We start from the raw sequence: 18,161 nt of genomic DNA on the forward strand, positions 1-18,161 counted from the left end.
CTATGTTCAACAGGTGTAAATGAAGCTCAAATTTAATAGCAAACCAGCAGGTAGGAAATGCCTTGCAGAATTTCTACTCCATCCAGCATACGAACATTGATTTGCAGGTCATAGTCCTGTAAATAAAAGCTTTATTTCATATTTGGCCTGTTGCTTCTGATGTGTTTGTAAACTGACTCACCTAAAGGAAGCAAAGGCAAAGGTGCTGCATTCATCACCATGTATATAAGATTACCTCTTTTATGAGCATTTATTAATACTTAATAAGGTAGTGTTGAGTCTGAAGTTACATGAGAGGATCTCAAGCCTTTTGTGAATTATTTATCGTTTGCAGGAACAAATAAAGACATAGTACCGGGAAGCTGCAACTACGCACACAGGTATATGTATTTACTGAAGAATTAAATGAATATAACACAGGGAAAACTTTTCTATGGATGAGCTTCAGAAGAAATTAAACCAAAGATATGCAGAGAGACCCCGGAAGGTGAGATTTAAAATTTCTTCGGCATACAGTGGCCGGGTATTGAAACAGGTCTTTGAAGATGGCCAGGAATTGGAGTCCCCAGATGAAGAATATCCCCATAGCTTTCTGCATGACAGTTTTGAGACTTCGGAACATTACTTCAGCTCAGGAGAAGCTCATCCACAGTATTACCCAACAGCTCGACTGACAGCTCAGAGAATAAGTGTCTTTAGAGATGGTACCTCCTACAGACTTGCAAGTGACCCTCTGCTTTCTGGCACCCATGAAACAGACAAAAGCGTAAGTCTCATAGTCATTATTGAGTTACTGATTGGTGCTCACCAAAAATATGAATTGTTAATTGTATTCTGTACTACATAAACTCTATATTTATATGCAACGAAAAGCGAAGGAATAAACTAAAATATGTCAAATATAAGGTAAAGTGTTGACGTAACCTCATTTAAAATATAAACTCTGTTGCCCATATCAAGCAGCAACATTTTTTTTTCATAATCAAATTGCTAGCTGTACAGGTTAGCACAGAACTGGAAACAACCCAAAGTTTTTAGAAAATAACATAAAGCATAACATTTAAAAAAGTATTTTCTAATGATTTTAGTAGAAGGACTAAAAGTGGTTGGTTCCAATGCTTTTGTAAAAAATTATCATTTACTGATATGATCATTTAGGTTAAATGATCTATTTACACTTATAAAAACAAGTATTGAAAATAATGTACAATAGCTTCAAAGCTGCCCATTGGCTCCTAAATATTTTGTCCCTTAACCACTTAAGCCCTGGAGGATTTGGCTGCTAAAAGACCAGGGGGTTTTTTGCGATTTTTTACTGCGTGATTTTAACGGACAATTGCGCGGTCGTGCGACGCTGTACCTAAACTAATTTGACGTCCTTTTTTTCCCACAAACAGAGCTTTCTTTTGGTGGTATTTGATCACCTGTGCGATTTTTTGATCATGCGCTATAAACAAAAAAAAGAGCGTAAATTTTGCAAAAATAACTATATTTTTCACATTTTTTTATTTGAAATTCCCCCCCAAAAAAATGTAAAAATCAAAATTTTTTAACATTTTCGGCCAATTTGTTTTATGCTACATATGTTTGGTAAAAAAAATTGCAAAAAGCGTATTTTGATTGGTTTGCGCAAAAGTTATCGCGTTTACTAACAAAGGGAAAGATTTTTGTCATTTTTGGTGTTTTTTATTTTAACGCGTAATGGCGGCGATCCGCGATTTTTTTTTCGGTGCTGCGACATTGTGGCGGACAGATCGGACCCTTGACTGACATTTTTGACACTTTTGGGGGTACCAGTGACATTACTGCAGTAATCAGTGCTATAAATATGCACTGTTACTGTAAAAATGACACTGGCAGGGAAGGGGTTAACTTTATTGGACAGGGAGGGGTTAAGTGTGTCCTAGGGGCGTGATTCTAACTGTGCAGGGACATTGCTATTGGTGTAAAAACAAAGATCAACGGTCCTACATAGTAGAACCGTCTGATCTTCATTTTTACACCAGGGAGAATGACGGGCGGCTTGTTTACATAAGCCGCTCCGCCTTTCTCCCGCTCTACCGACGATCGTAGTGTGACCGGCGGACATCGAGTCTGCCGGTCACACGCACTGACTTGTCTGTGAACGAGCCGCAGCGGGCGCGCGCCTCGGCAAACGCGCGCCCGCCCTTAATTGGCTCGCAAGTCAGTGACAGGCGAGTGACGTATCCATACGTCACTCTGCCTGGCCGGGGCTGACCGCCGCAGTATATAGTCGTGCGGCGGTCGGCAACCGGTTAAATGTATTTTCCTCTAGGACAGAAACTTGGGTTTGAGAGGCAGTTTGTTTAGCATGGATCAACTTTTAGATTATTTCATAAATAAAGTCGATTGTGGAGACAATTTTACACTTTCTTAGTGCCGCCATTAAGAAGATGTATAGTGAGTATAGTGAGTACCATGTCAAAATGTAGCACCAATACTTGTTCTTAGCAATTAAAAAAAACAAATTTGTTTCCTTAAACCATATGTCAAAGTAAAATAATATTAGGACATAGTCATCAAGGCCGGGAAAGAATGTAATGCAGTGTGATCTGCATTGCAGTACATTTCAGTGGTGCATAGGGGAGGCATGCAGGGTCTTTTAGACCCTGGATGTCTCATTAAAGAGAACCTGTCACCAAAAAAATCATCACATAGGGGACTTTTTGTCCCCTATGTGATGGGAAAAAAAAAAAAAGTTGAGTAAAAAAAAAATGTGTAATCTGCATTGCAGTACATTCAGTGGTGCATAGGGGAGATATGCAGGGTCTTTCAGACCCTGGATGTCTCATTAAAGAGAACCTGTCACCAAAAAAATCATCACATATGGTACTTTTTGCCCCCTATGTGATGTAAAAAAAAAATGTTTTTAATTGTAAAAAATGTAGGTTACATCCAAGAATATAAAATCCCCCCCCCCCCAAAAAAAATTTGAGCCCCCCCCCCCCCACTCCCACATACTGTATATGCACATACAATTGTAAACGCATGCAGCGGGGCGCCTACACCTGAAAAGGTTGTGATACACGTTACATATCACTGCACGTGCCAGAATGAGAGCAATAATTCTACCGTATCTATAAATTGATGACTTATAGGGGGCTTTTAAAGCGTTGCCTATGAAAAATATAGGGTACTGAAGTTTTTCGCCGTTTCACAGGTGCAGGCACATTTTAGGTTTAACATATTTACTGAGTGCAATCTTGGCTTTTAAAGGTTACCAAAAAATTGGGTAATTTATTGTGTTTTTGTGCCACCTAAAATTAACTTTTTATGTGTTTTTTACTGAAATTTTGTTTTTCCCTGACCTTTGCGGTAAAATCATGTGACATAAAAATTCAGAACTACCACTATTTCATTCTCTAGGGTATCTGCTTTCAGAAAACGTATAATATTTGGGGGTTTTATGTAATCTTCTAAAATTATTTTTTAAACGTGTGCAAAAAAATGCAAATAAACTGCTCTGGCTGTGAAAGGGTTAAAGGATAAGTTCACCTTCGGAAACATGTTACATGTTCTAATCCTAAGCTTTATAAGTTAAAAAAAAAAGAAACTGGCTCCTAACTTTTTTAGCTGGCTCCTAGATTCAAAGCAAATTTGTCAAGCCCTGTATATATACTGTATATATGTATATATATATTTTTTTTAAAAAAACATTTTAACTGTTCTTGCACATTAGAGCTGCACGATTCTGGATAAAATGAGAATCACAATTTTTTTGCTTAGAACAAAGATCACGATTCTCGGCGTAACATCGTCTTTAACATTATACAAAAAAATTGGGCTAACTTTACTGTTTCGTTTTTTTTTTTTAATTCATTAAAGTGTAAAGACTGCGTTTGAAAGACTTCGGCGCAAATACAGTGTGACATAAAAGATTGCAACAATCGCCATTTTATTCTCTAGGGTCCCTGCTAAAAAATATATATATATATATATAATGTTTGGGGGTTCTAAGTAATTTTCTAGCAAAAAATACTGATTTTAACTTGTAAGCAACAAGTGTCAGAAAAAGGCTTAGTCTTTAACTGCCGGTTCACACTGTTCTGACTTGTCAGGCGACTTGGTCACCTGACAAGTAGCGGACCGTGCTGTGCAATGGGAATCATTCTAATAGGAGCGACTCAAGTCGCTCCAACTTAGAAAAAGGTTCCTGCACCTTTTTTTTGCAGCCGGAGCGACTTGCATTGACTTCCATTATGTGAAGTCGTTGCAAGCCGCGCCGAAGTCGCGGTGCACGGGCGACTGCATTAGTCGACCGAAGTCGTGTCGGATCAGTGTGAACCGACTCTAAGAGGTTAAACTGCCCTCATTTACAGACTTGTTCCTTTGATCCAAAAGAACGAAATGATACATTGTAAAACATTGTGTTAAGTCCCCATTCACACTACCGCGACTTGTCAGGCGACTTGTCAGCCTGACAAATCGCGGTCCATGCAGTGCTACGGGAACCGTTCTAATAGGAGTGACTCAAGTCGCTCCGACTTAGAAAAAGGTTCCTGTACAACTTCGGGGCGACATCGGAGCGACTTGCATAGACATTCATTATATGAAGTCCGTGCAAGTCGCGCCGAAGTCGCGGTGCACGCAACTTCACAGGTCGCCCCCGAAGTCGTGCCGCGTTAGTGTGAACCGGCACTTATAGTTATCTAGCAGCCTTAACAATATTGATAAACATTTGCCAGAGGCTCTTTTCTTTTTTTTTTTGACAACCGTTAGGCTACATGTACACGGGACATTTTAAAAAGTCCCTTGAATACTGGAATTTAAAGGGCGTTTAAAACGTCCGTTGCGTCGCGTTTGTATGCCGCGTTTAGCCGCGTTTAGCAGGCGTTTGCGCTCAGAACCGCTTCTATAGGTCAAAAAATCATTCCCCTTTAAAATGGAAAAACGCGAGTGCTAAACGCGGGTGATCGCGTGCGGTTGCGTTCAGTCGTGTTCGGTCGCGTTCGGTCACGTTTGGTCGTGTTTTTGCGTTTGAAACACCGGTAAACACGCGTTCTGAACATCCTGAACGCAAATAATTGCTTTCCAAAAAACTACACTGAACTCAACTGCCTGCAAATGACTGTAAACGACCCTGTGTACATGAACAGATAAGATAACATAGAGTAGGGTTCAGGGGCTTCTGAAAAAAACGCCCAACTGCTCCTAAACGGCCGTTTACAAGTTGCAGTGTACATGGACCCTCAATGAGCAGAGAAAAAGCTCTGTAAGAATTGAGGACATGCCATTTTAAGATCGTGAGGAGGGGGGGTGTGAATCAAGATCGCGATTTTTTAACAATTAATCGGGCAGCTCTATTGCACATGATTTGTTTTCTTTGCAAATAAAGTTTTCACCGCATTTACTAAGCCGAGGGGAATTCCCTTTACAAAATTAACAACCTAATTGCCTTTAGTAAATCAGCCCAGAGTCAGACCAAAAATAAAATTGTTGCATAATACAGAAAAATGCAAATACGAATTTGAATGCAATATTGATTGTTGCATGTTACACCAATAGTTTGGTGAGGAATGTCAGTGCTTAATACAAGTAAAAAATTGTTCTATTACACCTCTCAGACTCCAAAAACTCAACCTCATTTTAGGCTGGCCCTAACAATATACCACTTACCAAAGACCATATTAAATAATACAAGTGCCACGCTTCACCTTATGAAATTAAATTTGAAATTAAAAACCTGTGTGTGTGTATATATTAACATGGATCCTGCCACTATATTGCCTTACACACCTTGCACCAATTTACTAAAATCGTGCAAACCTCGAATGACGATACAGATAAAAACATGATCAAATAAAATAATTTTTTAAACGTGTGCAAAAAAATGCAAATAAACTGCTCTGGCTGTGAAAGGGTTAAAGGATAAGTTCACCTTCTGAAACATGTTGGAAGTTCTAATCCTAAGCTTTATTAGTTAAAAAAAGAAACTGGCTCCTAACTTTTTTAGCTGGCTCCTAGATTCAAAGCAAATTTGTCAAGCCCTGTATATATACTGTATATATGTATATATATATTTTTTTAAAAAACATTTTAACTGTTCTTGCACATTATACTATCCACTATATTGCCTTACACACCTTGCACCAATTTACTATAATAGTGCAAACCTCGAATGACGATACATATAAAAACATGATCAAATAAAATAAAATGAAAATTAAATAAAAATTTAATAAACATGAAAATAAAAATGAAAGTCCATCAATGACAAAAGTCCAATAAATATTGCCTAATGGTGTTAGGCCCAACACATAAATCCCGTAATTGTTTAGTGTACTTCAAACAATTGACAATCTATTAAATGTGCTTCAATCGTGCTGCATGCAGTGCTCAATTCCTCCACCGGGAATGCTCTCACCTGGAATAATGGCTCATATATATTGATATGATTAAATAAAGCTTGTGTCCCTCCCAAGGGGACTAGATGTATAGTTCCTGTGGTTCAATATTGGAATCACTTCCTCCTTCTCCTACCAGTCTCTTCCATCAGCCAAGTACATATAAATATAAAAACGCCAATAGTGCTTTATCTTTAAAAACACTCCATTTATTGCTAAAAATCTTCACACATTACACTCACATGCAGAAGGTGCTTTGCAGTGCACCATACTATGAAACGCATTTCAGCTATATACACCAGCATGAAATATAGAGATGTTGAGTCACCCCTGTTCCTCAGTGTTCTTCCGTATACTCTGGTAGAGCGTTATGACATCAAAACCCCTTCCCTACGCATTCCGCCACAGGAACAGGGATTTATGTGTTAACACCATTAGTCGATCTTTATTGGACTTTTGTCATTGATGGACTTTCATTTTTATTTTCATTTGTATTCAATTTTCATTTTATTTTATTTGCTTATACTTTTATCTGTATCATCATTTGAGGTTTACACTATTATAGTTAATGGGTACAAGGTGTTTAAGGCAATATAGTGGCATCATCCATGTTGATATACACAGTACACACACAGGGTTTGAAATTTAAAATTTCATTTTACAAGGTGAAGCGCGTCACTTGTATTATCTAATATATATGCTGTATCACATTATTTTGAGAGTGTGGAAGGTGTGAGTGAATCACCAATCTTCAGTTTTAAAGCAACATTATTATTGATCATAACCCCTGGCAGTGCACGGTATTATTATATATTATATTATTATATATTATTTTAATATATTATTTTAATATATTATATTATTAGAATATATTATTATATATTATATTTATTGTAACTCTTAAAGGGGTTGTAAAGGCAGAGTTTTTTTTTATCTTAATGCATTCTCCCCAGCACTCCCTAATACTTACCTGAGCCCCATCTCTGTCCAGCGATGTCCACGAGTCCCTCGGCCATCGAGAGACTCTCCCTCCTGATTGGCTGAGACACAGCAGTGGCGCCATTGGCTCCTGCTGCTGTCCATCAAAGTCAGTTAGCCAATCAGAAGAGAGAGGGGGCAGGGCCGAATGGCAGATCCGTGTCTGAATGGACACACGGAGCTGCAGCTCGACTCAGGTGCCCCCATAGCAAGCTGCTTGGGAGGGGCCAGGAGCAGTGAAGAGGGACCCGAGAAGAGGAGGATCCAGGCTGCTCTGTGCAAAACCAACTGCATAGAGCAGGTAAGTATAACATGTTTGGTATTTGAAAAAAAAACAAAAAAAAACAGGGTAACCTTTCTGTTAACACTGACAGTAAACACTGTCACAATAGAGAGAGAGATATTGGCTACCATTGCTAAACTCCTTCAGAAAATGCTAGTTTTATGGCAGTTTTGACTCCACTGGCTGGAGTCATTTTTATTCTTGTTATATTTGCAGAATATAGTTATCAAGCTTGTCTCCTGTGTCTTGTCTCCAGAAGATACTCAAGAAGCACTCAATTATTTCAGAAGCAGGAGACCCTTACAGACTTTTCAAGCAATATAATGCCCTCCCCTTTGATTAAAATGGAGATTGCTGGAGTATAAGCAGCCAGCATAAACCTTTAAAGCATTTGTTACACAAAAAAAAAAAAAAAATTAAACCCTTAAAGCATGTTATACAGCACAGTGCTTGTGCTGTGTCATTTGGCCCATTGTAACACCTAAAAAACCTGGCTGATCCTGCCAGTTTCTACCCTCCCCCCTGTAAACTAACTACGGTGTATCATGGCTGCTGAGCCCTGACACCGTGGTCAGTTTACGTTGCCTCTGTCATCCGCAGCCCTGCACTGTCCTCCTCTGTGCTCCTCTCCCCCCTCCCCTCCCTGTCTGTCAGCTAGTGACAGTGCCTGGCCTTCCCCTCCTGCTGCTCTCATATTTAATAAAAAATTATCCCATCCCCTCTGTAACAGAACAACAACTGCCCCTGTGTCTGTGTTATCGAAAAAAATTGTGATCTGTACCTAAATCCGAGGCTCCCGGCGAGCATGTGATGGCTTGGCTCTCTCTCTCTTCTCTTCCCCTTCTCCCCGACTGACATCACTGGCAGTGCTTGGGCCCGCCCACTGGAGCTCTCAGCCAGGCAGAGGAGAGAACCGAGTGGTCAGCTGAGTGCTGGGAACTGCTCTGATATAGGTACAGATCGGCATATTTGTTCTATAACGCAAACACAGGGACACTTATTGATATATAACAGAGGGCATTAGATGACTTTACATAAGTGGCTTAACAACCACTTTAAGAGGAAAGGGCTCAAATCCAGTTAAGGCCTCTTTCACACTTGTACGACCTGAAAGTCTCATGACATGAAGCAATGCCTCACATGACTGGCTGGCCAATATCCAAGGGTATTCGGTGTACCGGAAGGACAGGGTAGGAAAAAGAGGGGGAGGGGTATGTCTCTATGTCAAGAACAATATAAAGGTGATAGAAAGGAGTGACATTACGGAAGGGATGAGTATGGAGTTAGAATCTGTGTGGGTTGAACTCCATAGGGAAGGAGAAAAGGGGAAAGTAATTGTGGGGGTTTGCTATAGGCCACCTAACCAAGGGGAGGAGGTAGAGCTGGAATTCTTAGCACTAATGAGTAAAGTGGCAAAATTGGGATCAGTCATCATATAAGGGGACTTCAATTATCCCGACATTGACTGGGATGAGGGGACTACACACTCACAGAAGGCCCGCCTATTCACAGAAACCTTACTGGATAATTACATGTCACAGTTGGTGGACTCTCCGACTAGAGAAAATGCAGTCCTGGATCTATTGATCACTAATGACCCAGACCTAATCTCGGAGGTAGTAGTCCAGGACAACCTGGGCTCTAGCGATCACAGGATGATCACATTTAGTGTAAATAACAATATAACAAGGCAAGTGGGGAACATAAGAACCCTAAACTTCAGAAGGGCAGACTTTCCAAAATTGTACTCATTGATGGAAAGGGTAAACTGGGACCAAACCCTGGGATCACTGACCACAGAGGAAAAATGGGAATGCTTTAGGAACATATTAGGCAAATGCATCTTGCAGTGCATTCCTATGGGAAATAAATTTAGAAGAGACAAAGCCAAACCTGGCTGGCTAAACCGTACCGTTAAAAAACTTATTAGGGGAAAAAAATTGGCCTTCAGGAAATATAAATCAGAGGGCACAGTATCAGCTTTCGAGCAATACAAGGAGGCAAATAAGAAAAGTAAACACGAAATCAAGATGGCTAAAATCAACTTTGAGAGACAAATAGTGGAGGAAAGGCTGGATAAACTTAACACAAACAAATCACCAGGCCCGGATGGCGTACATCCGAGAGTACTCAAGGAACTCAGTAAGGTTATATCCAGACCACTGTTCCTGATCTTTGCTGACAGTATTAGGACAGGAGATGTACCAGGGGATTGGAAGAAAGCTAACGTAATTCCGATATTCAAAAAGGGCCAGAGGCATATCCCGGGAAATTATAGGCCTGTCAGTTTGACATCAATAGTATGTAAACTTCTGGAGGGGATGATAAGGGACTATATCGTAGAGTTTGCTATAGACAACAACATCATCAGCAGTAATCAGCACGGGTTTACAAATGGGTGTTCTTGTCAAACCAATCTCTTAGCATTCTACGAGGAGGTAAGCTGTGAGCTAGATAGGGGGAGACCAGTGGATGTGGTGTACTTGGATTTCGCTAAGGCGTTTGATACAGTTCCCCACAAGCGCTTAATTTATAAAATAAGGTCTGCAGGCATCGACCGCAGAGTTTGCTCTTGGATACGGAATTGGCTTAAAGGGCGTGTCCAAAGGGTGGTAATAAACAGCGCATACTCAGACTGGTCTGAGGTTGTAAGTGGGGTGCCCCAGGGCTCAGTCCTGGGACCAACCTTGTTCAATTTATTCATAAACAGCATTGAGGACGGGATCAGTAGTTCGATATCAGTTTTTGCAGATGACACAAAATTGGACAGGGCAATAACTGCACAGCATGAAGCAGATATCCTACAGAATGACCTGGACAAAATAACAGAGTGGGCAACGACATGGCAAATGAGGTTTAACGTGGAGAAGTGTAAGGTTTTGCACTTGGGGACTAAAAACATAAAAGCACAATACACTTTAGGAGGGGAACCCCTGGGGGAATCAAAAATGGAGAAGGATCTGGGAGTCTTGGTTGATGATAGATTAGGCAACAGCATGCAATGTCAAGCGGCAGCTGCCAAAGCCAGCAGAATATTAGCATGCATAAAGAAAGGGATGTATTCCAGAGATAAGACTATAATCCTTCCACTTTATAAAACTCTGGTCCGACCGCATCTGGAGTATTCTGTCCAGTTCTGGTCGCCAGTCCTCAGGAGGGATGTGTTGGAGCTGGAGAGAGTCCAGAGAAGGGCAACTAAACTAATTAGGGGATTGGAGGACCTTGACTATGAAGAGCGTCTACAATCGCTCGATTTATTCTCCCTGGAGAAGAGACGTCTGAGGGGGGACATGATAGCAATTTATAAATATCTTAATGGGGATCCCAGCTTAGAAAAAAAGCTGTTCATTCAAAGGGATTGCATGAGGACTCGAGGGCATACAATGCGATTAGAGGAGAAGCGTTTTAACCTCAGGCAACGTGGGGGGTTCTTTACTGTTAGGGCAACAAGATTGTGGAATTCTCTACCACAAGAGGTGGTTTCTGCGGGTAGTATGGTGGCTTTCAAAAGACTCTTAGACTTACATCTCAAGGATCAGAACATTCAGGGGTATGTGAGATGATTACAGCCACACACACCTACACAGGTTGAACTGGATGGACTATTGTCTTTATTCAACCTCACCTACTATGTAACTATGTATTTAAATGCCTGTGTAATCTTGAGGTCTATGGATCTCAAGTCGCATCCAAGTCGGTCCAAAGTGGTGCAGGGACTACTGTGAAGTAGCTGCGACTTGAAGTCACACAGATAAGAATTGTACTTATTAGAAATCATGGGATAAAAATTTATTTTGGTTTTGGATAGAGCAGGAATGGGTTAAAAGGTTTGAAAATATAAATCATTTTACATTTTTCTGTCAGGTTTTATATGCAATCTCTGCCTCTATTAAACAAATTTCTCCTCACTTCCTATTTGGTCTGACATCCCTTACTTGTACAGGAAGTGAGGAGAATCGGGGAATTGATTTGATAGGGACACACACAGGAATGAAATCCTGACAGTGAGTCAGACCTGGGACAAGGTAATCCCGCACCAGTGCAAAGATGGCAAACGGTGCCCCTCCCAGGTGGAGGGGGCAGGGCTAATAGCGGTGCATGAAGACAAAGGCTCCATTTACGCCTTTTCATATGTGATAGAGTGTGCCAGGGGCGTAACTACAGGGGTTGCAGGGGTTGCAATTGCTACCGGGCCCCATGCTCCAGGGGGCCCAGTAGCAAACCAGTGGGTGAACTTCCAGGATCTCAAAGGTCACACTTGCAACCGGGCCCTGGCATTGCACCACTGTGGAGAGGCCCCAAGATTGCAGGAAGGGGGCCCACTGCAGAACTTGTGAAAGGATCCTGCTGCGGGACCATAATAAAAGGCCATGCAACGAGAGTAAAGAGCCCCAGGATTAGTGGGAAAAGCCCCGGGCTTGAAGGGAAGGGCCCCGGACAGGGGTTTGGGGGGCCCTTCATGGTTTCTTGCATCGGGGCCCTGAAGGTTCTAGTTACGCCTCTGGAGTGTGCGTGTTTTGCACAGCACTTATAGGGCAGTCCATTAATTTCAATGCAGGGAGAAAACAGGCGCCACACTGAGTGCAGTATATCAGGATCATACGTTTAATAGACACAGTGAACAGGTACTCACAAGCGGTGTAATAAAAACAACATGGCAGTATTGCAAAGTGGAATGATGATCCCAATGTCCGGATTCAGGATGGCACAAGCGGTCTCGAAGCCCTGGGCAGTAGCGAATGGAAGATCGATACTTCCCATACACTAGGGACACAGCACCGGCCGTTCTGACGTCACTTCCGGGATGCGTACTGGCGCCGGCGACGCGTTGTCGGAGCATGCGCTCCTTCCTCAGGCCGATAAAGCGCCATTTTGGACAAGGGCTTAAATGGGCAGAGCGGCAGAGCCAGCTGGGTCCTAAAGGTGCCATAATTCTTGCTCAAAAGAAACCCTCTATAACACTGGACTGGGGCTAGGTGCATTAGGAACATACAACCAAAGCAGTAGTCAACAAAAATGCAATGATCAACATTGGTCAAATTACACTTACATAAGGATATATTTAAATTAATTCAGAAAAAAATTCAGAAAAAAATGAATTCAGAAAAAAAAAAAAAATTAAAAAAAAAAAAAAAAAAAAAAAAATTAATTAAAAAAATTATTAATTCAGAAAAAAATTTAAAAAAAAATTAATTAAAAAAAAAAAATTATTAATTCAGAAAAAAATTAAAAAACATATATATAAAATTATATCGCTATACATTTTATAACGCTATTCATTTTATAAAAACCACCATAATTAAAACCACCGAAAATATCTGAAAATTATCTAAAAAATTGTTTAAAAAATTGTTAAAAAGCCATCAGCCAATATGACCATCCACTGATATATCCCATTAAGTTATTCTGACTCCATATGTGACTATTAGGAAAGGGACTATCAAAAAGGAGTGTTATAAATGTACAAGAGTACTATGGATAAGATGAAGGGGCATATCTTTCAGAAGTCTAATCCAAAAAAATATATTTTTATATATTTTTATATATCCAATTGGATAGGGTCAAATGAGAGAATTGGTCTCAACTTCCTCATTCAAACCCCCCGGCACTAAAGTATCCAGGGTATAAATCCAGTAGGCCTCTCTTTGACATAGTCTCTTAAAACGTTCTTTTCAATGGGCTGCCCTACGCGTGAAGGATGCACAAAAGAACCTTTTTTAAAAATCCCACTGCACTAAAATGCATGGTACTTTGTTATCATGCGTTTTGTTGCAGGTGAATGAGTGGCAAAAGCAAGATGTGTGTTGTGCAATTGAGAATTAACATTGCCAATGCACACCTGTAAAGGAGCTGTGTGCGTTTGTGTATTGCAGGAATTTTGCACACATTCCTGCATGGCACAATCGTCTACCTAGGGAAAAGAGTATTAATTCAAATTCAGGTACATTTGCTAACAGTTCCAAATCTCTCTCTAATAAAACATTACAGTAGGCCAATCACATCCACAATTCAAGCAAAAGAAAATAAAACCACTTAACATAAGGCGTCCTCATCAGTGTCCCCCTTTACATCAGGTGTCCCAATCAGACTCACCCTTTACATCAGGTGTCCCAATGGAGTCCCCCTTTACATCAGATGTCCCAATCATAGTCCTCCTTTACATCAGGTGCTGCCCTTTACATCAGGTGTCCAAATTAGAGTCCCCCTTTACATCAGGTGCCCTCCCTTTACATCAGGTGTCCCAATCAGAGTCCCCCTTTACAGCAGATGTCCCAAACAAAGTCCCCTACGTTACAACACATGTCACCATCAGCATCCCCCTTTACATAAGGTGTCCCATCAGAGTCCCCTTACACATCAGTTGTCTCCATCAGAAACCCCCTATACCACAGGTGTCCAAATCAGAGTCCTCCTTTACATCAGGTGTCCTAATCAGAGTGCCCCTTTACATCAGGTGTCCCCACCACTGTCCCCCCCCTTTACATCAGATGCCCCCCTTTACATCAGATGTCCCCATCAGTGTCCCCTTTACATCAGATGTCCCCCATCAGTGTCCCCCTTTACACCAGGTGTCCTCATCAGTGTCCCCCTTTATATCAGGTATTCCCGTCAGAGTCCCCCTTTACAGCAAATTTTAGAGTCCCCCTTTACATCAGATGTCCCCATCAGTGTCCCCCTTTACATCAGATGTCCCCATCAGTGTCCCCCTTTACATAAGATGTCCCCATCAGTGTTCCCACTTTACATCAGGTGTCTCCATTAGAGTCCCCCTTTTCATCAGATGTCCCCATCAGTGTCCCCCTTTACACCAGGTGTCCCAATCAAATTCCCTCTTTACATCAGATGTTCCCATCAGTGTCCCCCTTTACATTAGGTGTCTCCATCAGAGTCCCCCTTTTCATTAGATGTCCCCATCAGTGTCCCCCTTTTCATCAGGTGTCCCAGAGTCCCCTTTTACATCAGGTGTCCCCATCAGTGTCCCTCTTTACATCAGGTGTCCCCATCAGAGTCCCCCTATACAACAGGTGTCCCAATCAGAGTCCCCCTTTACATCAAGTGTCCCAATCAGAGTCCCCCTTTACATCAGTTGTCTCCATCAGAGTCCCCCTTTACATCAGGTGTTCCCACCACTGTCCCCCTTTACATCAGATATCCCCATCAGTGTCCCCCTTGACATCAGGTGTCCCCATCAGTGTCCTCCTTTACATCAAGCATCCCAATCAAAGTCCCACTTTACATCAGATGTCCCCATCAGTGTCCCCCTTTACATCAGATGGCCCCATCAGTGTCCCCCTTTATATCAGGTGTCCCCATCAGAGTCCCCCTTTTCATTAGATGTCCTCATCAGTGTCCCACTTTACATCAGGTGTCCCAGACTCCCCCTTTACATCAGGGGTCCACCTTTACATCAGGTGTCCCCATCAGTGTCCCCCATTACATCAAGTGTCCCCCTTTACGTCAGGTGTCTCCATCAGAGTCCCCCTTTTCATTCGATGTCCTCATCAGTTTCCCCTTTACACCAGGTGTCCAAGAGTCCCCATTTACATCAGGTGTCCCCATTTACATCAGGTGTCCCAATCAGTGTCCACCTTTACATCAGGTGTCCCCATAAGTGTCCCCCTTTACATCAGGTGTCCTCATCAATGTTACCCTTTACATCAAGTGTCCCCATCAGTATCCCCCTTTAAATAAAGTGTCCCCATCAGTGTCCCCCTTTACATCAGGTGTCCCCATCAGTGTCTACCTTTACATCAGGTGTCCCCTTTTCATCAGGTGTCCCAATCAGAGCCCCCCTGTACATCAGGTGTACCCATCGGTGTCCCCCTTTACATCAAATGAAAAGGGGGTTTTCATTAGGAGCCCCAACAGAGTCCCCCTTTACATCAGGTATCCCCATCAGTGTCCTCCTTTACATCAGATGCCCCCTTTTCATCAGGAGCCCCATCAGAGTCCCCCTTTACACAAGGTGCCCCCCTTTTCATCCGGAGCCCCCATCAGAGTCCCCCTTTGGATCAGGCATCCCCATTAGAGCCCCCCTTTAGATCAGATGACCTCATCAGAATCCCCCTTTACACCAGCTGCCTCATCACAGTGCCCCCTTATATCAGTTGTCACCCCACATGTACTCATAGCTCTCCTGGAATGCAGGTGTATCAGTGTCCCTCTTTACACCAGATGTCACCATCGGTGTCCCCCTTTACATCAGGCGTCTCCATCAGAGTCCCCCTATTCATCAGATGTCCCCATCAATGTCCCCCTTTACATCAGGTGTCCCAATAAAAGTCCCCCTTTACATCAGGTGTCCCCATCAGTGTCCCCATTACATCAGGTGTCCCCCTTTACGTCAGGTGTCTCCATCAGTGTCCCCCTTTTCATTAGACGTCCTCATCAGTTTCTCCTTTAGATCAGGTGTCCAAGAGTCCCCCTTTACATCAGGTGTCCCCTTTTACATCAGGTGTCCCAATCAAAGTCCCCCTTTACATCAGACGTCCTCATTGTGTCCCCATTTACATCAGGTATCCCCATCAGTTTCCCCCTTTACATCAGATGCCCCCTTTTCATCAGGAGCCCCATCAGAGTCCCCCTTTACAGAAGGTGACCCTCTTTTCATCAGGAGCCCCCATTAGAGTCCCCCTTTGGATCAGGTGTCCCCATTAGAGCCCCCCTTTAGATCAGATGACCTCATCAGAATCCCCCTTTACACCAGCTGCCTCATCACAGTACCCCCTTATATCAGTTTCACCCCACATCTACTCATAGCTCTCCTGGAATGCAGGTACTGTCTCCTTCCTCTCTCCAGTCATGTAATATGGGGGAAGAGGAAGGACAGTCTGCCGGCTGTTTATCACCCCCTGCTGGCTGGAGGGAGGAAAAAGCCTAGTCCTCTCTCAAGCAAGTGTCGGCAGCTGCTCCTTGTGACAGGAGTGAAAGCGGGATCACTCCGTCAGTGAGGAGCAGCACCAGGAGTGCGTCCTCCCTCAACACAGCGCCAGAGGCAGGTGCCCGCTTGGCCCCATCCTTGTACCGGCCCTGCAGTGAGTTGTTGTCAAATTAGGCATGGCAGGCGGGAAGTGGGGGCAGGTCAGACCTCATAACTAGGGCTAGGAAGCACTTAGCAACTTGAGACAAAGTACTATGTACTTTGTCTCAGAGGGAACACAAACTGTAACAATAGATCCTTAAAACAAAGAGGAGGAAGAAAAATGCTGTTTGCTGTAAAGAGTTGGAAAACACACAAGGAAAGACAACTAGCAAGTTGGGGAGTAACTACAGGGGTTGCAGGGGTTGCAATTGCAACCGGGCCCCATGCTCCTGGGGGCCTGTGCAGCTCCTCTGTACACCTGGATAGGAGGGGCGGCGGGGGAAGCATGTAGAGAAATCACTGTCCTCCTTTTTCCTCCTCCTTACTGTACTAATCAGGGGCGTAACTACAGGGGTTGTAATTGCCTACCAGGCCCCATTCTCCTGGGGGCCTGTGCGGCTCCTCTGTACACCTGGATAGGAGGGGCGGCGGGGGCAGCATGTAGAGAAATCACTGTCCTCCTTTTTCCTCCTGTAGCTGCAGGAGGAAAATGGAGGAGATTGGTTCCTCTGTATGCTGCCCCCTCCACTCCTCCTATCCAGTTCACTTGTGTTCTGCTTTCTCTGGGCCCCTGTGTGCTCCCCTGGGCCCCCCACTGTGCTGCTCCCTCTCCTCTCCTGCCGGCTGCTGCAGGGGATGTGTCACAATAGAGAACCAGGAAGGGGTCTGTAAATATGTAATTTACCAGCTCCTTCCTTTTCTGAATGGACAGAGTCATAGTCAGTGACACTGTAAAAAAATACAATAAAATGATAAAAAAATAATACAATTAAAATACCAAAAAAATAAAAACTACTGACACCAGTGGGTGAACTTCCAGGATCGCAAAGGTTGCACTTGCGACAGGCCCTGGCATTCCACCACCGTGGGGAGGCCCCAAGATGGCAGGAAGGGGGACCAATGCAGAACCTGTGAAAGGGTCCCGCTGCAGGACTGTAATAAAGGGCCCTGCAACGAGAGTAAAGGGCCCAAGGATCAGTGGGAAGAGCCCCGGCCAGGGGTCCGGGGGGACCTTCATGGTTTCTTGCACCGGGGCCCTGAAGGTTCTGGTTATGCCTCTGAGTTGGTCATTGCAAACTGTTTTGGTGCCATGAAAGATACTGGTAAATAAAGCTAGAGAAGGATAGCTCCTTGCTTATCACATTTAACATACCACAAGACAGTTACTGATTCACCAACCTATCATTTGGAATTGATCTTCACGAGAAAGGTAATAAATCCAAAAACAAAAACGTATAAAAAATTGCAAATTACAAATTCTTAGATGTGATGGCTTCTTTCGTTTTTTGTTTTTTTTCTTTTTAGCTTTTTTTCCTTTATTTTCACCTGATGACCGAACCGAAACTTCTGTTATTTTTCAGCTTGCTTTAACAGACCAAGCTGTCCATACAAAGTAGCAGTTAGGGGGGTGAGACACACTAATTAACACTAACAGGGGTGCTTAGAATGGTCA

General features: G+C 42.9%; 1 protein-coding gene across 1 annotated transcript in view; it reads left to right on the forward strand.

Moving 5' to 3' along the window:
* Window positions 1-348: 348 nt before the first annotated feature.
* Window positions 349-18,161, forward strand: part of GRXCR2 (glutaredoxin and cysteine rich domain containing 2) — a gene marked incomplete at its 3' end in the record, with an annotated part of 43,480 nt that continues 25,667 nt past the window's right edge. Inside the window, exon 1 of the mRNA XM_082257032.1 lies at window positions 349-766. Coding sequence (XP_082113158.1) covers window positions 434-766 — 333 coding nt within the window. The 5' untranslated portion in view covers window positions 349-433. The remainder of the gene's footprint in view (window positions 767-18,161) is intronic.

Source organism: Pelophylax lessonae (genome assembly GCF_965119305.1).
Source record: "Pelophylax lessonae genome assembly, chromosome: 4".
Classification (NCBI taxonomy): domain Eukaryota; kingdom Metazoa; phylum Chordata; class Amphibia; order Anura; family Ranidae; genus Pelophylax; species Pelophylax lessonae.